This window comes from Oncorhynchus mykiss, chromosome 24, assembly GCF_057628025.1.
Source record: "Oncorhynchus mykiss isolate SJ-2025 chromosome 24, ASM5762802v1, whole genome shotgun sequence".
Classification (NCBI taxonomy): Eukaryota; Metazoa; Chordata; class Actinopteri; order Salmoniformes; family Salmonidae; genus Oncorhynchus; species Oncorhynchus mykiss.
In genome coordinates, this window is record NC_143045.1 from 28,673,403 (window position 1) to 28,696,279 (window position 22,877).

Here is a 22,877-nt window from a genome sequence, read left to right on the forward strand (position 1 = left end):
TTGCAAGCCAAAGAACACCATCCCAACTGTGAAGCACGGGCGTGGCAGCATAATGTTGTGGGGGTGCTTTGCTGCAGGGGGGGCTGGTGCACTTCACAAAATAGATGGCATCATGAGGATGGAAAATTATATGGATATATTGAAGCAACATCTCAAGACATCAGTCAGGAAGTTAAAGCTTGGTCGCAAATGGGTCTTCCAAATGGACAATGACCCCAAGCATACTTACAAATTTGTGGCAAAATGGATTATGAACAACAGTTAAGGTATTGGAGTGGCCATCACAAAGCCCTGACCTCAATCCCATAGAACATTTGTGGGTACAACTGATAAAGCATGTGTGAGCAAGGAGGCCTACAAACCTAACTCAGTTACACCAGCTATGTCAGGAGGATTGGGCCTAAATTCACCCAACTTATTGTGGGAAGCTTGTGGAAAGCTACCCGAAATGTTTGCCACAAGTTAAACAATTTAAAGGCAATGCTACCAAATACTAATTGAATGTATGTAAACTTCTGACCCACTGGGATTGTGGGTTGTCTCTACTATTATTCTGACATTTCAGGAATTGTGATACTGAGTGTAAATGTATTTGGCTAAGGTGTATGTAAACTTCCGACTTCAACTGTAGCTACAGTAGGTTAAAACCAGTTAGAGCTCTAGGGGCGCTATTTCATTTTTGGATAAAAAACGTTCCCGTTTTAAGCGCGATATTTTGTCACGAAAAGATGCTCGACTATGCATATTCTTGACAGTTTTGGAAAGAAAACACTCTGAAGTTTCAGAATCTGCAAAGATTTTGTCTGTAAGTGCCCCAGAACTCATTCTACAGGCGAAACCAAGATGATGCATCACCCAGGAATTAGCAGAATTTCTGAAGCTCTGTTTTCCATTCTCTCCTTATATGGCTGTGATTGCGCAACGAATGAGCCTACACTTTCTGTCGTTCGCCCAAGGTCTTAGCAGCATTGTGACGTATTTGTAGGCATATCATTGGAAGATTGACCATAAGAGACTACATTTTCCAAGTGTCCGCCTGGTGTCCTGCGTCGAATTCGGTGCGCAATTGCCAGCTGCTTCCACTTTACCATTTGATTCAGGGGAGAAAGCATGTGTCCAAGAACGATGTATCAATGAAGAGATATGTGAAAAACACCTTGATGATTGATTCTAAACAACGTTTGCCATGTTTTCAGTCGATATTATGGAGTTAATTTGGAAAAAAGTTTGCGTTTTGAGGACTGAATTTATGGATTTTTTTTGGTAGCCAAATGTGATGTATAAAACGGAGCTATTTCTAATACACAAGGAATCTTTTTGGAAAAACTGAGCATCTGCTATCTAACTGAGAGTATCCTCATTGAAAACATCAGAAGTTCTTCAAAGGTTAATGATTTTATTTGAAGGCTTTTATGTTTTGTTAATGTTGCGTGCTGGATGCTAACGCTAATGCTAACGCTAAATGCTAACGCGAAATGCTAACTCTAGCTAGCTACTTTTACACAAATTATTGTTTTCCTATGGTTGAGAAGCATATTTTGAAAATCTGAGATGACAGTGTTGTTTACAAAAGGCTAAGCTTGAGAGATGGCATATTTATTTCATTTCATTTGCGATTTTCATAAATAGTTAATGTTGTGTTATGCTAATGAGCTTGCTGATAGATTTACACAATCCTGGATACAGGGGTTTTTTCATAGCTAAACGTGACGCAGAAAACGGAGCGATTTGTCCTAAACAAATAATCTTTCAGGAAAAACTGAACATTTGCTATCTGAGAGTCTCCTCATTGAAAACATCTGAAGTTCTTCAAAGGTAAATGATTTTTTTGAATGCTTTTCTGTTTTTTTGTGTAAATGTTGCCAGCTGAATGCTAATGCTAAATGCTACGTTAGCCATCAATACTGTTACACAAATGCTTGTTTTGCAATGGTTGAGAAGCATATGTTGAAAATCTGAGATGACAGTGTTGTTAACAAAAGGCTAAGCTTGAGAGCTAGCATATTTATTTCATTTCATTTGCGATTTTCATGAATAGTTAACGTTGCGTTATGGTAATGAGCTTGAGTCTGTATTCACGAACCCGGATCCAGGATGGGGAGATCAGAAAGGTTAAACTGGACTGAGGTGGAAAAAAGACAGATAGTAATAATGTGAGGCGGATGAAGGACAGGAGAGAGAAGACCTTATCCAGTCATAATGTGAGGTGGATGAAGGACAGGGGAGAGAAGACCTTATCCAGTCATAATGAGAGGTGGATGAAGGACAGGAGAGAGAAGACCTTATCCAGTCATAATGTGAGGTGGATGAAGGACAGGAGAGAGAAGACCTTATCCAGTCATAATGTGAGGTGGATGAAGGACAGGAGGGAGAAGACCTTATCCAGTCGTAATGTGAGGTGGATGAAGGACAGGAGACAGGAGAGAAAAGACCTTATCCAGTCATAATGTGAGGTGGATGAAGGACAGGAGAGACAGGAGAGAGAAGACCTTATCCAGACATAATGTGAGGTGGATGAAGGACAGGAGAGAGAAGACCTTATCCAGTCATAATGTGAGATGGCTGAAGGACAGGAGAGAGAAGACCTTATCCAGTCATAATGTGAGGTGGATGAAGAACAGGAGAGAGAAGACCTTATCCAGTCATAATGTGAGGTGGATGAAGGACAAGAGAGAGAAGACCTTATCCAGACATAATGTGAGGTGGATGAAGGACAGGAGAGACAGGAGAAAAAAGACATTATCCAGTCATAATGTGAGGTGGATGAAGGAAAGGAGAGCGAAGACCTTATCCAGTCATAATGTGAGGTGGATGAAGGACAGGAGGGAGAAGACCTTATCCAGTCGTAATGTGAGGTGGATGAAGGACAGGAGAGAGAAGACCTTATCCAGTCATAATGAGAGGTGGATGAAGGACAGGAGAGAGAAGACCTTATCCAGTCATATTGTGAGGTGGATGAAGGACAGGAGAGAGAAGACCTTATCCAGTCATAATGTGAGGTGGATGAAGGACAGGAGAGAGAAGACCTTATCCAGACATAATGTGAGGTGGATGAAGGACAGGAGAGACAGGAGAGAAAAGACATTATCCAGTCATAATGTGAGGTGGATGAAGGACAGGAGAGACAGGAGAGAGAAGACCTTATCCAGTCATAATGTGAGATGGCTGAAGGACAGGAGAGAGAAGACCTTATCCAGTCATAATGTGAGGTGGATGAAGAACAGGAGAGAGAAGACCTTATCCAGTCATAATGTGAGGTGGATGAAGGACAGGAGAGAGAAGACCTTATCCAGACATAATGTGAGGTGGATGAAGGACAGGAGAGACAGGAGAGAAAAGACATTATCCAGTCATAATGTGAGGTGGATGAAGGACAGGAGAGACAGGAGAGAGAAGACCTTATCCAGACATAATGTGAGGTGGATGAAGGACAGGAGAGAGAAGACCTTATCCAGTCATAATGTGAGATGGCTGAAGGACAGGAGAGAGAAGACCTTATCCAGTCATAATGAGAGGTGGATGAAGGACAGGAGAGAGAAGACCTTATCCAGACATAATGTGAGGTGGATGAAGGACAGGAGAGAGAAGACCTTATCCAGTCATAATGTGAGGTGGATGAAGGACAGGAGAGAGAAGACCTTATCCAGACATAATGTGAGGTGGATGAAGAACAGGAGAGACAGGAGAGAGAATACATTATCCAGACATAATGTGAGGTGGATGAAGGACAGGAGGGAGAAGACCTTATCCAGACATAATGTGAGGTGGATGAAGGACAGGAGAGAGAATACCTTATCCAGTCATAATGTGAGGTGGATGAAGGACAGGAGAGAGAAGACCTTATCCAGTCATAATGTGAGGTGGATGAAGGACAGGAGAGACAGGAGAGAGAAGACCTTAACCAGTCATAATGTGAGGTGGATGAAGGACAGGAGAGACATGAGAGAGAAGACCTTATCCAGACATAATGTGAGGTGGATGAAGGACAGGAGAGAGAAGACCTTATCCAGTCATAAAGTGAGGTGGATGAAGGACAGGAGAGAGAAGACCTTATCCAGTCATAATGTGAGATGGCTGAAGGACAGGAGAGAGAAGACCTTATCCAGTCATAATGTGAGGTGGATGAAGGACAGGAGAGAGAAGACCTTATCCAGTCATAATGTGAGGTGGATGAAGGACAAGAGAGAGAAGACCTTATCCAGACATAATGTGAGGTGGATGAAGGACAGGAGAGACAGGAGAGAAAAGACATTATCCAGTCATAATGTGAGGTGGATGAAGGAAAGGAGAGCGAAGACCTTATCCAGTCATAATGTGAGGTGGATGAAGGACAGGAGGGAGAAGACCTTATCCAGTCGTAATGTGAGGTGGATGAAGGACAGTAGAGAGAAGACCTTATCCAGACATAATGTGAGGTGGATGAAGGACAGGAGAGACAGGAGAGAAAAGACATTATCCAGTCATAATGTGAGGTGGATAAAGGACAGGAGAGACAGGAGAGAGAAGACCTTATCCAGTCATAATGTGAGATGGCTGAAGGACAGGAGAGAGAAGACCTTTTCCAGTCATAATGTGAGGTGGATGAAGAACAGGAGAGAGAAGACCTTATCCAGTCATAATGTGAGGTGGATGAAGGACAGGAGAGAGAAGACCTTATCCAGACATAATGTGAGGTGGATGAAGGACAGGAGAGACAGGAGAGAAAAGACATTATCCAGTCATAATGTGAGGTGGATGAAGGACAGGAGAGACAGGAGAGAGAAGACCTTATCCAGACATAATGTGAGGTGGATGAAGGACAGGAGAGAGAAGACCTTATCCAGTCATAATGTGAGATGGCTGAAGGACAGGAGAGAGAAGACCTTATCCAGTCATAATGAGAGGTGGATGAAGGACAGGAGAGAGAAGACCTTATCCAGACATAATGTGAGGTGGATGAAGGACAGGAGAGAGAAGACCTTATCCAGTCATAATGTGAGGTGGATGAAGGACAGGAGAGAGAAGACCTTATCCAGACATAATGTGAGGTGGATGAAGAACAGGAGAGACAGGAGAGAGAATACATTATCCAGACATAATGTGAGGTGGATGAAGGACAGGAGGGAGAAGACCTTATCCAGACATAATGTGAGGTGGATGAAGGACAGGAGAGAGAATACCTTATCCAGTCATAATGTGAGGTGGATGAAGGACAGGAGAGAGAAGACCTTATCCAGTCATAATGTGAGGTGGATGAAGGACAGGAGAGACAGGAGAGAGAAGACCTTAACCAGTCATAATGTGAGGTGGATGAAGGACAGGAGAGACATGAGAGAGAAGACCTTATCCAGACATAATGTGAGGTGGATGAAGGACAGGAGAGAGAAGACCTTATCCAGTCATAAAGTGAGGTGGATGAAGGACAGGAGAGACAGGAGAGAGAAGACCTTATCCAGACATAATGTGAGGTGGATGAAGGACAGGAGAGAGAAGACCTTATCCAGTCATAATGTGAGGTGGATGAAGGACAGGAGAGACAGGAGAGAGAAGACCTTATCCAGACATAATGTGAGGTGGATGAAGGACAGAAGAGACAGGAGAGAGAAGACCTTATCCAGTCATAATGTGAGGTGGATGAAGGACAGAAGAGACAGGAGAGAGAAGACCTTATCCAGTCATAATGTGAGGTGGATGAAGGACAGAAGAGACAGGAGAGAGAAGACCTTATCCAGTCATAATGTGAGGTGGATGAAGGACAGGAGAGAGAAGACCTTATCCAGTCATAATGTGAGGTGGATGAAGGACAGAAGAGACAGGAGAGAGAAGACCTTATCCAGACATAATGTGAGGTGGATGAAGGACAGAAGAGACAGGAGAGAGAAGACATTATCCAGACATAATGTGAGGTGGATGAAGGACAGGAGAGAGAAGACCTTATCCAGTCATAATGTGAGGTGGATGAAGGACAGGAGAGAGAAGACATTATCCAGACATAATGTGAGGTGGATGAAGGACAGAAGAGACAGGAGAGAGAAGACATTATCCAGACATAATGTGAGGTGGATGAAGGACAGAAGAGACAGGAGAGAGAAGACATTATCCAGACATAATGTGAGGTGGATGAAGGACAGAAGAGACAGGAGAGAGAAGACATTATCCAGACATAATGTGAGGTGGATGAAGGACAGAAGAGACAGGAGAGAGAAGACATTATCCAGTCATAATGTGAGGTGGATGAAGGACAGAAGAGACAGGAGAGAGAAGACATTATCCAGACATAATGTGAGGTGGATGAAGGACAGAAGAGACAGGAGAGAGAAGACATTATCCAGACATAATGTGAGGTGGATGAAGGACAGGAGAGAGAAGACCTTATCCAGTCATAATGTGAGGTGGATGAAGGACAGAAGAGACAGGAGAGAGACAGCTAGAGATTATGTTACGGTCAGTAGTAACGTTAGAAGGAGCCTTGCGTACTGTACTGAGGTTGAGATGTGCAGGCGTCTGATGCCCGGTGTGGGAAACTGGCGGGAGTTGATGTAGGAGACCTTCCTCAGAGCAGCGTTCATGTTCTCCAGATCCTCTCCCTCCATCACCAGGATCGACTGGGCTGGGTTGAAGTGGAACTGAGAGAGAGAGAGGGAAGTGAGAGACAGAAAAACAGAGAGAGAGAAAGAGAAAGGGAGCACATCAGACTTGACCACAGTTTAACACACACTGAAACAATTTTGTGTCTGAGTGTGTCGAAATATGTGTGTACAACATAAGTGTGTGTCTGACTGAGTGTGTTTGAGTGTACATCACGAGTGTGTGTTCATTCTTTTTCAGGGATCATAAGCCTCTTGTGTTGCTCAGACACACTCAGACACAGCTCTGGGTCCCAGTGGACGTGGTGCACTGAGTCTCAGTCTCACAGAAGAGGATTTATGCTGCTGATACCACAGCCTCATTCACACACAGCAGCAAAGACACAACGCTTCAGGGGGCTCTCTCTGTTTCCTTTTATCCCTCTGCCCCCCCCCCCCCTCTCTCTCCTCTCATCCTCTCCTTCTCCTGTGATTGCATTGTCAAGCGTCCCACCAGATCCTAAACACTGTCCTTAAGCTCTACTGGACTCAGGAGACCCGTTGAAAAGTGTCGTCACAAAAAGAAAAGGAAATCATTTGAAAAAGATAAAGTGAACTAGCCCTGCAGTTTTACCTCTTTCTCTCTCTCACACCCTCTCTATCTCTATCATAAGGCCTCTCTTCTCTTTATCTCCTCCCTCTCTCTCTACTGGGAGATGAATCAACTTCAGGCTTGAAGGGGGGAGGAAGAAAAGATGGAAGGGGGATATAAAGGGGGTAGAGGAGGAAAGAGAGGGAAGGGAGGGGAAACTAAGTGTTTTAACATTTGTTTGAATCTATACTGAACAAAAATGTAAAGTGTTGGTCCCATAATTCATGAGCTGAAATAAAAGATCCCAGAAATGTTCCACAACAACAAAAGCTTATTTCTCTCAAATGATCACACATTTGTTTACATCCCTTTGCCAAGAAAATCCATCCAAATGTGCAGTTTTGTCACACAACACAATGCCACAGATATCTCAAGTTTTGAGGGAGTGTACAATGGGCATGCTGACTGCAGGAATGTCCACCAGAGCTGTTGACAGAAACGTTAAGTTAATTACTCTACCATTAGCTGCCTCCAACGTCGTTTTAGAGAATTTGGCAGTACGTATTACACGATCAACTGATTAATCGTGTAACTGTAATTAACTAGGAATTCAGGGCACCAAGGAAAAATATTCAGATTACAAAGTTATCATTTCCTAAAATAACGTTTCAGATATTTTATCTGATCAATTAGTCTTTGAATTAATTAATTATTTACTTTACCTCACGTTAGTCTCATTCCTCGTAAATTGTTGGTTATCTGCACGAACCCAGTCTTCACTATGAGTCATCCATACATCAATTGTCTTAAATCATTTATTTATTACTAACTAAGTAATTCACAGAAATGCATAAACAAACAAACAAGGTAAATGTGGTTACATGAAATGAGAATGTGCCCTAGTGGGCTAAACCGGCAAGGCGGCTTGTTAGACAAAAGGGGTCGACTAAGAAGTCACTACAAAGTGATAATTATAACAATTGAAATGCTAATCCTTTGCACATGAACGCTTACTCATTCGGGAACAATTGCAATCAATATATATATATTTACGCTCAGTGTGTCGTCTTGATCACTGTTGAAAAGTTTGTTTCTTTTGTAGAATTGTCTGTCTCTCTCCCTCTCTCTCTGTGTCGTTGTTATAGTGGATAGTTCAGAGTGACATTAATTCATTTCGTTATAGATGGATGTTTCGGCGGTTGTCGTTCTTCGCGTTCAATGATACCGAATTCCTAGCTGCAGACTAGTAATTAATATCAAAGACTTGTTCTTATTCTGTCGGTATCGATAGTCTAAGAGTTTAACCACGTAGTACGGTTAAAATATTCAGCCATGGTCTACAACCTTTGTCTTCTCCTAATGGAGAAAAACATGGTCTGGTGATAATTTCTCAAAGTTGGGTTTTATTCAGAATTGCAGGAAAGGGGCTGTCCCAGGATGTCTGACCCTAACTGGGCTCAGGGGCGGTCCTCTGATTTAGTTCAAATCAAAAGGGAATTGTATTTTCCTTCATTAAACAGTCCAAAATCATATTACACAATTTTACAAACAGTATCATACTCACTCACTCATTCATCTTATACAACAATTAGATGTAAACCTCATATCTGAGGCTATTATATAAACAGCGTTATGGTAATGTGGCCACACCATCTCCCATGAGCTTCACCAAGTTGTAATAAATGGACCAGTTCATAGCTGGATTCTTCACCGATCTGTTAAACGTTCTCCAGAACATGAAATTTGTTCGGACCTCGAGTTCTGTGAGGTGGGAGAAATTCCTTTGTTCTCTATGAAAATGTACTCTCTCTATACTGTGTCCATGAAGAGATCCTCAGGAATTTACGACGTCTCTCTGACCACAGCAGCCTAGTTGAAGGAGGAAAGGGGGAGGCAGGGAGAGGGGGATGGGCTTTCTGTACCCAAAGAGGGCAACGCCATGACAGTATATACAGTGCATTCGGAAAGAATTCAGACCCCATCCCTTTTTCCTGGGTCGGCAGACACAGCCATATTCTAAAATGGATGAAATACTTTCCCCCCCTTATCCATCTACACACAATACACCATAATAACAAAGCGAAACCAGGTTTTTAGAAATGTTTGCAAATTTATAAAAATAAATAAATAAATGAAATACCTTATCTACTAAGTATTCAGACCCTTTGCTATGAGACTCAAAATTGAGCTCAAGTGCATCGTGTTTCCATTGATCATACTTGAGATGTTTCTACAACTTGATTGGAGTCCACCTGTGGTACATTCAATTGATAGAACATGATTTTGAAAGGCTGTCTAGACCTGTCTATATACGGTACCACAGTTGACTGTGAAGGACCTCGGCGTTACTCTGGACCCTGATCTCTCTTTTGAAGAACATATCAAGACCATTTCAAGGACAGCTTTTTTCCATCTACGTAACATTGCAAAAATCAGAAACTTTCTGTCCAAAAATGATGCAGAAAAATGAATCCATGCTTTTGTCACTTCTAGGTTAGACTACTGCAATGCTCTACTTTCCGGCTACCCGGATAAAGCACTAAATAAACTTCAGTTAGTGCTAAATACGGCTGCTAGAATCCTGACTAGAACCAAAAAATTTGATCATATTACTCCAGTGCTAGCCTCTCTACACTGGCTTCCTGTCAAAGCAAGGGCTGATTTCAAGGTTTTACTGCTAACCTACAAAGCATTACATGGGCTTGTTCCTACCTATCTCTCTGATTTGGTCCTGCCGTACATACCTACACGTACACTACGGTCACAAGACGCAGGCCTCCTAATTGTCCCTAGAATTTCTAAGCAAACAGCTGGAGGCAGGGCTTTCTCCTATAGAGCTCCATTTTTATGGAACGGTCTGCCTACCCATGTCAGAGACGCAAACTCGGTCTCAACCTTTAAGTCTCTACTGAAGACTCATCTCTTCAGTGGGTCATATGATTGAGTGTAGTCTGGCCCAGGAGTGGGAGGGTGAACGGAAAGGCTCTGGAGCAACGAACCGCCCTTGCTGTCTCTGCCTGGCCGGTTCCCCTCTTTCCACTGGGATTCTCTGCCTCTAACCCTATTACAGGGGCTGAGTCACTGGCTTACTGGGGCTCTCTAATGCCGTCCCTGGAGGGGGTGCGTCACCTGAGTGGGTTGAGTCACTGATGTGGTCATCCTGTCTGGGTTGGCGCCCCGCCCCCCCCCCTTGGGTTCTGCCGTGGCGGAGGTCTTTGTGGGCTATACTCAGCCTTGTCTCAGGATGGTAAGTTGGTGGTTGAAGATATCCCTCTAGTGGTGTGGGGGCTGTGCTTTGGCAAAGTGGGTGGGGTTATATCCTTCCTGTTTGGCCCTGTCCGGGGGTGTCCTCGGATGGGGCCACAGTGTCTCCTGACCCCTCCTGTCTCAGCCTCCAGTATTTATGCTGCAGTAGTTTATGTGTCGGGGGGCTAGGGTCAGTTTGTTATATCTGGAGTACTTCTCCTGTCCTATTCGGTGTCCTGTGTGAATCTAAGTGTGCGTTCTCTAATTCTCTCTTTCTCTCTTTCTCTCTCTCGGAGGACCTGAGCCCTAGGACCATGCCCCAGGACTACCTGACATGATGACTCCTTGCTGTCACCAGTCCACCTGGCCGTGCTGCTGCTCCAGTTTCTTTCAACTGTTCTGCCTTATTATTATTCGACCATGCTGGTCATTTATGAACATTTGAACATCTTGGCCATGTTCTGTTATAATCTCCACCCGGCACAGCCAGAAGAGGACTGGCCACCCCACATAGCCTGGTTCCTCTCTAGGTTTCTTCCTAGGTTTTGGCCTTTCTAGGGAGTTTTTCCTAGCCACCGTGCTTCTACACCTGCATTGCTTGCTGTTTGGGGTTTTAGGCTGGGTTTCTATACAGCACTTTGAGATATCAGCTGATGTACGAAGGGCTATATAAATAAATTTGATTTTGATTATTTTTTTTTTTTTGACAGTGCATGTCAGAGAAAATACCAAGCTATGAGGTCGAAAGAATTCTCCATAGAGCTCCAAGACAGGATTGTGTCGAGGCACAGATCTGGGGAAGGGTACCAACAATGTTCTCCAGCATTGAAGGTCCCCAAGAACACAGTGGCCGCCATCATTCTTAAATGGAAGAAGTTTGGAACCACCAAGACTCTTCCTAGTGCTGGCTTCCCGGCCAAACTGAGCAATCAGGGGAGAAGGGCCTTGGTCAGGGAGTGGACCAAGAACCCGATGGTCACTCTGACAGAGCTCCAGAGTTTATCTTTGTTAATGGGAGAACCTTTGAGAAAATGTGATATTTCAGTTTTTTATTTGTAATAAATGTGCAAAAAAATTCTAAAAACCTTTTTTGGATCTTTCTTTATGGGGAATTATGTGTAAATTGATGAGAGAAAAACAAACAATTCAATTAATTTCCTAACAAGACTGTAAGGTAACAAAATGTGGAAAGAATCAAGGGGGCTGAATACTTTCTGAATGCACTGTATCAGCATTTGAATGTGTTTGTGTGTCTCTCTCTCTCTGTGTGTGTGTGTGTGTGTGTGTATATGTGTGTGTGTTTCTGTTGCCTTACCTTGATGCCCTTGCCCAGGCTCTCCAGTGAGTTGATGTCCAGTCCTTCCTTACAGGCCTGTAGACAGGAGATTACTTTCTGGCTCTCTATCTTCCCTGGCCTGATGGTCAGCCCTGACAGACTGCCCCGGAAGTACTGTGTGAACCGCGGCTTCGTAACCTCACCACCTACACACAGAGGTGACAGTTCAAGAATAATAACTAAATACAGTTACACTATTATTATGTAGAACGAAAGGAAATCCTTTCAGAACCCTCAATAGCCAATGACTAAAAAGTCAGCAATGAGTGACAGTAGCACACAGCAATCCCACTGTTAACGGTCTTCGTATGCTTCAGGTCTCCCAGCATGTATTTAAACCAGACAGGTCCTGAGTCCTCCCCTCTCTCTCTACTAATGTTACTGTACTGTCTGTGACATTACTAGGCATATGGTCTGGAGACAGGCCACTGATTCCAGGTCATTTCTCACTGTGAGCCTGTTGGCAGCACCACACCACATACAATTCTAATTGCCTTCAGGAGATCATTAGGAGAGAGAGAGAGAGAGAGAGAGAGAGATAGAGAGAGAGACAGAGAGGGGGGGGGGGATTTAAACTGCAGCCTGGCCTCTGCCTGGCCTCTGCCTGGCCCCTGCCTGGCCTCACATGCTCTGGGTAGGCAGGCCATTCCCTTCAGCATGCACTGCATGGTATGCGTGATAAACACACACAGAGTGCACACTCTCAATCCGCTGGCATGAAGAATAGTCCATTGACTGTATTGACACATTCTGAGCTTTTTCCATGAAACTTCTTTCTATTTTCCTTCACTTATTACTTGTTAATTTCTTTCCCTCTAAAATGCCAATTCCATCACACAGTTTCACATCCTCATTCTTGCAATCCTGTCACCGCTAGCTCAGAGAAGCTATGCATTATGCTATTGAGCACTTATAAAACGATAGTGTAAAACGAACAAATCAAGTCGCAAATTCCTTCACAGCCAGGGAGAATAATCATTCTTCAGCTGTGATTACCCCAGAAAGCAGCCAGACTCCTCTTGAAGTTTGAATCAACTTTCACTAGAGCTTGTCAGTGGCACATTGAGCTCGTCAATAAGGCGGTCGCTCGCAGCTAAAGTCTTTGAAAAGGCAATCGTCAGAGCTAATAGCACTGTGTAAAGATAACAGGGTGGTTACTGAGGGCTTAGTTCCCTTCAGAGAGGCCTAATGGTCGCTGACCTCTATTCAAGGTCTTCTAATCCCTTCTTCAGGGCTACACAACTCCATCAGCCATTCAACTCCATCAGCCCTTCAACTCCATCATCTATTCAACTCTATATGCCATTCAACTCCATCAGCCATTCAACTCTATCTGCCATTCAACTCCATCAGCCATTCAACTCTATCTGCCATTCAACTCCATCAGCCATTCAACTCCATCAGCCATTCAACTCTTTCTGCCATTCAACTCCATCATCTATTCAACTCTTTCTGCCATTCAACTCCATCAGCCATTCAACTCCATCAGCCATTCAACTCCATCTATTCAACTCTATCTGCCATTCAACTCCATCATCTATTCAACTCTATCTGCCATTCAACTCCATCATCTATTCAACTCTATCTGCCATTCAACTCCATCAGCCATTCAACTCTATCTGCCATTCAACTTCATCAGCCATTCAACTCCATCAGCCCTTCAACTCCATCATCTATTCAACTCTATCTGCCATTCAACTCCATCAGCCATTCAACTCCATCAGCCATTCAACTCCATCAGCCATTCAACTCCATCATCTATTCAACTCTATCTGCCATTCAACTCCATCATCTATTCAACTCTATCTGCCATTCAACTCCATCATCTATTCAACTCTATCTGCCATTCAACTCCATCAGCCATTCAACTCTATCTGCCATTCAACTCCATCAGCCATTCAACTCCATCAGCCATTCAACTCTATCTGCCATTCAACTCCATCAGCCATTCAACTCTATCTGCCATTCAACCCCATCTGCCGAAAAATGACCCGCCCGTTGTCTCTCCTCTCCTCTCCTCTCCTCTCCTCTCCTCTCCTCTCCTCTCCTCTCCTCTCCTCTCCTCTCCTCCTGTCATTCCACCCTGTTGAAAATGGCCTGATCTATCTCTGCACATAATTTAGGGCTACGCATCATTAGACACATTCATACAGTCATTTAGCTAATAGTAGGCTCTAGAGTAGGAGAAGTGAACTTTTAACTGGGCATCAGGCGTTGTAGGAGACAGCTTGATTGTATCTCCACTTTTCATCTTCATTGTGCATCGAATATGGATTAAATCTTCTGGCAGTTAGGTTCATTCATGGTCAAAAATACACATTATGCACACAGCACTTCGAAGACAGCCATTGTTATCTTTGGTCTGGAGAGAGAAAATTTGACACTACTTGTGCAGTCGGCCTAATTGATCAACTGTCATGGCAGATCCCCAAAACATTTTCTCACATAGAACCAGTCAATAGTGGCACATAACAGGGGCAAGACATTGGTTGCGGATCGTCATAATTTTTATTATCGTCATCATTTTCCAGCCAGGTCACCCATGATACAAGTCAGTATTCGATGTCCATCCATGTCTGAGGACATTGGGAGATGTGGAAACCGGCCACTGGGGGCAACAGTGAGCGTTGTTACCTTCAAGTAGGTTTCAGTTTTCCAAGGTGCTGTGGATGGGCATGGCAGACGGACGTAAGCATCTGGCTCCAGTCAAAGGTTTGGACACACCTTCTCATTCAAGAGTTTTTCTTTATTTGTACTATTTTCTACATTGTACAATAATAGTGAAGACATCAAAACAATGAAATAACGCATATGGAATCATGTAGTAAAAAAAAATAGGTTAAACAAATCGAAATATATTTTATATTTGAGATTCTTCAAAGTTGCCACCCTTTGCTTGATGACAGCTTTGCACATTCTTGGCATTCTCTCAACCGGCTTCATGAGGTAGTCAGCTGGAATTAACATGTGTACCTTGGTTTCAATTAACATGTGTGCCTTGGTAAAAGTTAATTTGTGGAATTGATTTCCTTCTTAATGCATTTGAGCCAATCAGTTGTGTTGTGACAGGGTAGGGATGGTAGACAGAAGATAGCCCTATTAGGTAAAAGACCAAGTCCATATTATGGCAAGAACAGCTCAAATAAGCAAAGAGAAACGACAGTCTATCATTACTTTAAGACGGAACATTTCAAGAACTTTGAAAGTTTCTTCAAGTGCAGTCACAAAAACTATCAAGCGCGATGATGAAACTATCTCTGATGAGGACCGCCACAGGAAAGGAAGACTCAGAGTTACCTCTGCTGCAGAGGACAAGTTCAGTAGAGTTAACTGCCCTCAGAGTGTAGCCCAAATAAATGCTTCAAAGTTCAAGTAACAGTCACATCTCAACATCAACTGTTCAGAGGAGACTGCGTGAATCAGGCCTTCATGGTCAAATTGCTGCTAAGAAACCACTACTAAAGGACACCAATAAGAAGTCGATACTTACTTGGGCAAAGAAACATGAGCAATGGACATTAGACCGGTGGTACTCTGTCCTTTGGTCTGATGAGTCCAAATTTGAGATTTTTGGTTCCAATGGGTTTGTCTTTGTGAGACGCAGAGAAGGTGAAGGGATGATCTCTGCATGTGTGGTTCCCACCGTGAAGCATGGAGGAGGAAGTCTGATGGTGTGGGGGTGCTTTGCTGGTGAAACTGTCTGTAATTTATTTAAAATTCAAGCACATTTGACCAGCATGGCTACCAGAGTACTCTGCAGCGATGCGCCATCCCATCTGGTTTGCGCTTATTGAGACTATCATTGGTTTTTCAACAGGACGCCCCAACACACCTACAGGCCATGTAAGGTCTACTTGCCCAAGGAGGAGAGTGATGGGGTGCTTTATCAGATGACCTGGCCTCCACAATCACCTGACCTCAACCCAATTGAGCTGGCTTGGGTTGAGTTGGACCACAGAGTGAAGGAAAAGCACCAACAAGTGCTCAGCATATGTGGGAACTCCTTCAAGACTGTTGGGAAAGCATTCCAGGTGAAGCTGGTTGAGATAATGCCCATATGTGTTATTTCATAGTGTTGATGTCTTCACTACTATTAAATAGTAAAAAAAAACTTGAATGATTAGGTGTTTCCAAACTTTTGACTGTTACTGTATATATATTTTTTTTCTGTTGTAATTTTACCCCCCCAATATCGTGATATCAAATTGGAATCCAATTACAATCTTGTCTCAGTGCTGCAACTCCCCAACGGGCTCTTAAGAGGCGAAGGTCGAGTCACGCGTCCTCCGAAACCTGACCCGCATAACTTAACCCGGAAGCCAGCCTCACCAACGTGTCGAAGGAAACTGTTCAACTGACGATCGAAGTCAGCCTGCAGCCGCCCAGCCCACCACAAGGAGTCGCTAGAGCGCGATGAGCCAAGTAAAGTTCCCCCAGCCAAACCCTCCCCTAACACGGACGACACTGGGACAATTATGCATTGCCCTATGGGACTCCCGTTTACGGCCGGTTGTGACACAACCTGGGATCAAACACCGCGATGTAGTGCCTTAGACCGCTGCGCCACTCGGGAGGCTGAGATTTGTGTCTTTTTTTAAGCCTTTCCCAAACCTTAACCCTTACCTTAACCACCGGAGTTAATGCCTAACCTTAAAATTAAATTAAACAATTCTGAGTTAATACCTAAACTTAACATTAAACACTTTGAAATTTGACTTTGAGAAACATCTAATTCTGACTTAAGACAGAGCTAGTTGCATTTTCATCATAATCATTTTCATCATCATTGTCATTGTAATTGTCATCATCACCATCATCATCACCTTGCCAGCAGGCGCCCACAGTGAGCTGTACGTCAATTTGAGAGGGGTGGATCGGCCAATCGTCTGTCACCAGGTAAGGGTCGTAGGTCACTCCATCCACGTAGAGTGTCACCACAGGAAACTCCACGTTAATGACGTAATAGTGCCACTCCTTATCACAAATCTGCATCGGAAAGAGAGGGAGAGAAAGAGAGAGAGAGAGAGAGAGGTGAAATACCACTGTGTGCCACCACAGCAGCAAGATTTTTGACCTGTTGCCATAAGAAAAGGGCAACCAGTGAAGAACAAACACCTTTGTAAATATAGTGTGAGCTATGCATATATATATATATATATATATATATATATATATATATATATGACATTTGAAATGTCTTTATTATTTTGGAACTTCTGTGAATGTAATGTTTAGTGTTAATTTTTACTGTATTTTCACTTTTGTATATTATCTACCTCACTTGCTTTGGCAATGTTAACATATGTTTCCCATGCCAATAAAGCCCCTTAAATTGAATTGAGTTGAATTGAATTGAGAGAGAGAGAGAGAGAGAGAGAGAGAGAGAGAGAGAGAGAGAGAGGATGGAAAAAGATAGGAGACCATTTGGCTTTAGATGACTTCCTCATGGAGAGAGAGAGAGAGAGAGAGAGAGAGAGAGAGAGAGAGAGAGAGAGAAGAGAGAGAGAGATTGAGAGAGATTAGAGAGAGAGAGAGAGAGAGAGAGAGAGAGGAAGAGAGGGCTATTGAAATAGAAGCAGAGAGGGAGATTGAAATAGAAGCAGAGAGGGAGATTGAAATAGAAGCAGAGCGGGAGATTGAAATAGAAGCAGAGAGAGAGTGAGAGAAAGTGAGAGAGAGAGGGTGGGAAGAAGAGTGAAAGATAGAAATATTCAATGAAAGAAAGAAAGAGAGAAAAAGTGAATGAAAGAAAGAAAGAGAGAGAGGGAGAGAAAGATAGGGAGATAAAGAGAGAGAGAGAGAGAGAGAGGGAGAAAAAGAAAGGGAGATAAAGAGAGAGAGAGGGAGAAACTGAGCTGCACTTCCTAACCACCTGCCAAATGTATGACCATATTAGAAACACATATTTCCCTTAGATTACACAGATCCACAAAGAATTTGAAAACAAATCCGATTTTGATACACTTCCATATCTACTGGGTGAAAATCCACAGTGTGCCATCACAGCAGCACGATGTGTGACCTGTTGCCACAAGAAAAGGGCAACCAGTGAAGAACAAACACTAACTAGGGGTTAGTCCTGCCACTCTCTAGGGGGTAGTCCTGCCACACTCTAGGGGGTAGCTCTGCCACTCTCTAGGAGGTAGTCCTGCCACTCTCTAAGGGGTAGCTCTGCCACTCTCTAAGGGGTAGTCCCTCCACTCTCTAGGGGGTAGTCCCTCCACTCTCTAGGAGGTAGTCCCGCCAATCTCTAGGGGGTAGTCCCGCCACTCTCTAGGGGGTAGTCCTGCCACTCTCTATGGGGTAGTCCTGCCACTCTCTAGGGGGTAGTCCTGCCACTCTCTAGGGGGTAGCTCTACCACTCTCTAGGGGGTAGTCCTGCCACTCTCTAGGGGGTAGTCCTGCCACTCTCTAGGGGGTAGTCCTGCCACTCTCTAGGGGGTAGTCCTCCACTCTCTAGGAGGTAGTCCTGCCACTCTCTAGGGGGTAGTCTTGCCACTCTCTATGGAGGTAGTCCTGCAACTCTCTAGGGGGTAGTCCTGCCACTCTCTAGGGGGTAGTCCTGCCACTCTCTAGGGGGTAGTCCTGCCACTCTCTATGAGGTAGTCCTGCCACTCTCTAGGGGGTAGTCCTGCCACTCTCTAAGGGGTAGTCCTGCCACTCTCTAGGAGGTAGTCCTGCCACTCTCTAGGGGGTAGTCCTGCCACTCTCTAGGGGGGAGTCCTGCCACTCTCTAGGGGGTAGTCCTGACACTCTCTAGGGGGTAGTCCTGCCACTCTCTAGGGGGTAGTCCCGCCACTCTCTAGGGGGTAGTCCTGCCACTCTCTATGGGGTAGTCCTGCCACTCTCTAGGGGGTAGTCCTGCCACTCTCTAGGGGGTAGCTCTACCACTCTCTAGGGGGTAGTCCTGCCACTCTCTAGGGGGTAGTCCTGCCACTCTCTAGGGGTAGTCCTGGCACTCTCTAGGGGGTAGTCCTCCACTCTCTAGGAGGTAGTCCTGCCACTCTCTAGGGGGTAGTCTTGCCACTCTCTATGGAGGTAGTCCTGCAACTCTCTAGGGGGTAGTCCTGCCACTCTCTAGGGGGTAGTCCTGCCACTCTCTAGGGGGTAGTCCTGCCACTCTCTATGAGGTAGTCCTGCCACTCTCTAGGGGGTAGTCCTGCCACTCTCTAAGGGGTAGTCCTGCCACTCTCTAGGAGGTAGTCCTGCCACTCTCTAGGGGGTAGTCCTGCCACTCTCTAGGGGGGAGTCCTGCCACTCTCTAGGGGGTAGTCCTGACACTCTCTAGGGGGTAGTCCTGCCACTCTCTAGGGGGTAGTCCTGCCACTCTCTAGGGGGTAGCTCTGCCACTCTATAGGGGGTAGCTCTGCCACTCTCTAGGGGTTAGTCCTGCCACTCTCTAGGGGGTAGTCCTGCCACTCTCTAGGGGGTAGTCCTGCCACTCTCTTGGGGGTAGTCCTGACACTCTCTAGGGGGTAGTCCTGCCACTCTCTAGGGGGTAGCTCTGCCACTCTCTAGGAGGTAGTCCTGCCACTCTCTAAGGGGTAGCTCTGCCACTCTCTAAGGGGTAGTCCCTCCACTCTCTAGGAGGTAGTCCCGCCACTCTCTAGGGGGTAGTCCTGCCACTCTCTAGGAGGTAGTCCTGCCACTCTCTAGGGGGTAGTCCTTCCACTCTCTAGGGGGTAGTCCTGCCACTCTCTAGGGGTGGTCCTGCCAATCTCTAGGGGGTAGTCCTGCCACTCTCTAAGGGGTAGTCCTGCCACTCTCTAGGGGGAAACCCTGCCACTCTCTAGGGGGTAGTCCTGCCACTCTCTAGGGGGTATTCCTGCCACTCTCTAGGGGGTAGTCCTGCCACTCTCGAAGGGGTAGCTCTGCCACTCTCTAGGGGGTAGTCCCTCCACTCTCTAGGGGGTAGTCCCTCCACTCTCTAGGAGGTAGTCCCGCCACTCTCTAGGGGGTAGTCCTGCCACTCTCTATGGGGTAGTCCTGCCACTCTCTAGGGGTAGTCCTGCCACTCTCTAGGGGGTAGCTCTACCACTCTCTAGGGGGTAGTCCTGCCACTCTCTAGGGGGTAGTCCTGCCACTCTCTAGGGGGTAGTCCTCCACTCTCTAGGAGGTAGTCCTGCCACTCTCTAGGGGGTAGTCTTGCCACTCTCTAAGGGGTAGTCTTGCCACTCTCTAGGGGGTAGTCCTGCCACTCTCTATGGAGGTAGTCCTGCCACTCTCTAGGGGGTAGTCCTGCCACTCTCTAGGGGGTAGTCCTGCCACTCTCTAGGGGGTAGTCCTGCCACTCTCTAGGAGGTAGTCCTGCCACTCTCTAGGGGGTAGTCCTGACACTCTCTAGGGGGTAGTCCTGCCACTCTCTAGGGGGTAGTCCTGCCACTCTCTAGGGGGTAGTCCTGCCACTCTCTAGGGGGTAGTCCTGCCACTCTCTAGGGGGTAGCTCTGCCACTCTATAGGTGGTAGCTCTGCCACTCTCTAAGGGTTAGTCCTGCCACTCTCTAGGGGGTAGTCCTGCCACTCTCTAAGGGGTAGCTCTACCACTCTCTAGGGGGTAGTCATGCCACTCTCTAGGGGGTAGTCCTGCCACTCTCTTGGGGGTAGTCCTGACACTCTCTAGGGGGTAGTCCTGCCACTCTCTAGGGGGTAGCTCTGCCACTCTCTAGGAGGTAGTCCCTCCACTCTCTAGGAGGTAGTCCCGCCACTCTCTAGGGGGTAGTCCTGCCACTCTCTAGGAGGTAGTCCTGCCACTCTCTAGGGGGTAGTCCTGCCACTCTCTAGGGGGTAGTCCTACCACTCTCTAGGGGGTGGTCCTGCCAATCTCTAGGGGGTAGTCCTGCCACTCTCTAAGGGGTAGTCCTGCCACTCTCTAGGGGGAAACCCTGCCACTCTCTAGGGGGTAGTCCTGCCACTCTCTAGGGGGTAGTCCTGCCACTCTCTAGGGGGTAGTCCTGTCCCTCTCCAGGGGGTAGTCCTGTCACTCTCTAGGGGGTAGTCCTGTCACTCTCTAGGGGTAGCTCTGCCACTCTGTGGGATATCACTGCTCTCCAGACAGTTGTTGGAGGCCTTGGAGACTTGAACCTGTCTGTCTCTGGCTGGTAGGGTAAAGGAGGGTGAGGACCCTGCAGCTCCGTACAGTATACTATGGGACTGAGTGGCAAGCCACGCTTTCACTCCAAAGTACCCAGGCCTACAGGCCGACAGTCTACAGTCAGCCTTCTCCAGCAGCCCCTAAATGCACACTTCTCAGGTGTCCTCTCCTGCCCCCATCTCTCTCTTCCCTCCCTTTCTCTCTCTTCCTATCCCTGCATCATCTCTCTCTCTCTTGCTTTCTCCTCCCTCTCTCACTATGCATGTTTCTTTTAACTCTCCTCTCTTGCTCTCTCTCTTTTCCTCTCCCTCTCCTTGGGGCTACTCGTTGCCCTGGTTGTAATTCAGTGTAATTGCTCTCTGGCAGATAGACACGGCCCTGCTCTACTGCTCTTTGATCTGCTGTCAGGCTTATCCTGCGATAACCTATAGCATTAGCCTGGATGAGTTAGCATAGGATATACCCCTACTGTCTACTGCGTACTGTCTGGACATGCAGCAGCCAGTGTAAACTGCCCACATTGGGCCAATTTTACCCTCTTATAAAGATTTCAGTAATCTACATGACGTCCCACTGATGTCTACGGTGAGACATACATGTCTTGTTCCATTGTGCTTCTGTCACGTTCTGACGCTAGTTCTTGTGTTATTTCTTTGTTTTAGTTGGTCAGGACGTGAGTTGGGTGGGTATTTTATGTTTTTGTGTTTCTAGGTTGGGTTTCTTGTTTGGCCTGATATGGTTCTCAATCAGAGGCAGGTGTTAGTCATTGTCTCTGATTGGGAACCATATTTAGGTAGCCTGTTCTCTGTTGGGGTTTGTGGGTGGTTATTTTCAGACTTTGTGTGTCTGCACCAGATAGAACTGTTTCGGTTGTCACTATGTTGTTTTGTGTTTTTGAAGTGTTCAGTTTTCCATTAAAATGATGAACACTAACCACGCTGCGCTTTGGTCCTCTCTATCTCCAGACGACAACCATGACAGAACCACCCACCACAACAGGACCAAGCAGCGTGGTAACAGGCAGCAGCAGCAGGAGCAGCGCAAGAAGGAGGAATGGACATGGGAGGACGAGTTGGACGGCAAAGGACCCTGGGCAGAGCCAGCGGAATATCGCCGCCCCAAAGCAGAGCTGGAGGCATCAAAAACAGAGAGGCGGCATTATGAGGAGCTAGCACGGCAGAGTGGCTGGAAGCCCGAAAGACAGCCGCAAAAATGTATTGGAGGAGGCACACGGGGTGTGTGAGGGACCGGGCAGGCACCGTGTTATGCGGTAGAGCACACGGTGTCCCCCGTGCGTGTGCATAGCCCGGTGCGGTACATTACAGGTCATCGTATTGGCCGTGCTAGAGTGGGCATCGAGCCGGGTGCCGTGAAGCCGTTTCTACGCATCTGGTCTCCAGTGCATCTCCTCGGGCCGGCGTACATGGCACCAGCCTTAAGCATGGTGTCACCGGTTCGCCTGCACAACCAAGTGCGGCCTAGTCCACCTCGCCGCACTGGCCAGGCTACGGGGAGCATTCAACCAGGTAACGTTGGGCAGACTCGGTGCTCAAGAGCTCCAGTACGCCTGCACGGTCCAGTCTATCCGGTGCCATCTCCACGCACCAGCCCTCCGGTGGCAGCCCCCCGCACCAGGCTTCCTGTGCGTCTCCAGAGCCCAGAACTACTTGTTCCTGCTCCTCGCACTCGCCCTGAGGTGCGTGTCCCCAGCCCGGTGCCACCAGTGCCGGCACCACGCACCAGGCCTACAGTGCGCCTCGTCTGTCCTGAGCCGCCAGTCTCCCATCTGTCCCTTTAGTAGTGTTGCCAGTCCTAGGTTGGCGGCGAGGGTCACCGTTCCTAGGCGGCCACAGAAGCGGACTAAGACTATGGTGGAGTGGGGTCCACGTCCAGCGCCAGAGCCGCCACCGCGGACAGATGCCCACCCAGACCCTCCCCTAAAGGTTCAGGTTTTGCGGCCGGAGTCCGCACCTTGGGGGGAGGGGAGGGGGGGGGGGGGGTACTGTCACGTTCTGACCCTAGTTCATGTGTTATTTCTTTGTTTTAGTTGGTCAGGACGTGAGTTGG

The 22,877-nt window shown here is 46.4% G+C and overlaps 1 protein-coding gene and 1 long non-coding RNA gene across 3 annotated transcripts in view; one reads left to right on the plus strand and one right to left on the minus strand.

Annotated features, from left to right (window-relative positions):
• LOC110503384 (calsyntenin-2) overlaps window positions 1–22,877 on the minus strand; it is a 501,875-nt gene that overhangs the window by 33,046 nt on the left and 445,952 nt on the right. Inside the window, exons 9-11 of the mRNA XM_036962198.2 lie at window positions 16,543–16,705; window positions 11,699–11,865; window positions 6,457–6,605 (exon numbers count right to left, since the gene is read on the minus strand). Of these exons, the coding sequence (XP_036818093.2) occupies window positions 6,457–6,605; window positions 11,699–11,865; window positions 16,543–16,705 (479 nt within the window). The remainder of the gene's footprint in view (window positions 1–6,456; window positions 6,606–11,698; window positions 11,866–16,542; window positions 16,706–22,877) is intronic.
• On the plus strand, window positions 1,261–10,791 carry LOC149972417 (uncharacterized). 2 transcript variants are annotated; one of them, XR_016491415.1, is made up of 3 exons: window positions 1,261–1,386; window positions 1,754–1,815; window positions 10,680–10,791. It is a non-coding gene; the product is annotated as an uncharacterized LOC149972417 (long non-coding RNA). The 2 variants fall into 2 exon arrangements; XR_016491414.1 differs by lacking the exon at window positions 10,680–10,791 and adding an exon at window positions 6,808–6,944.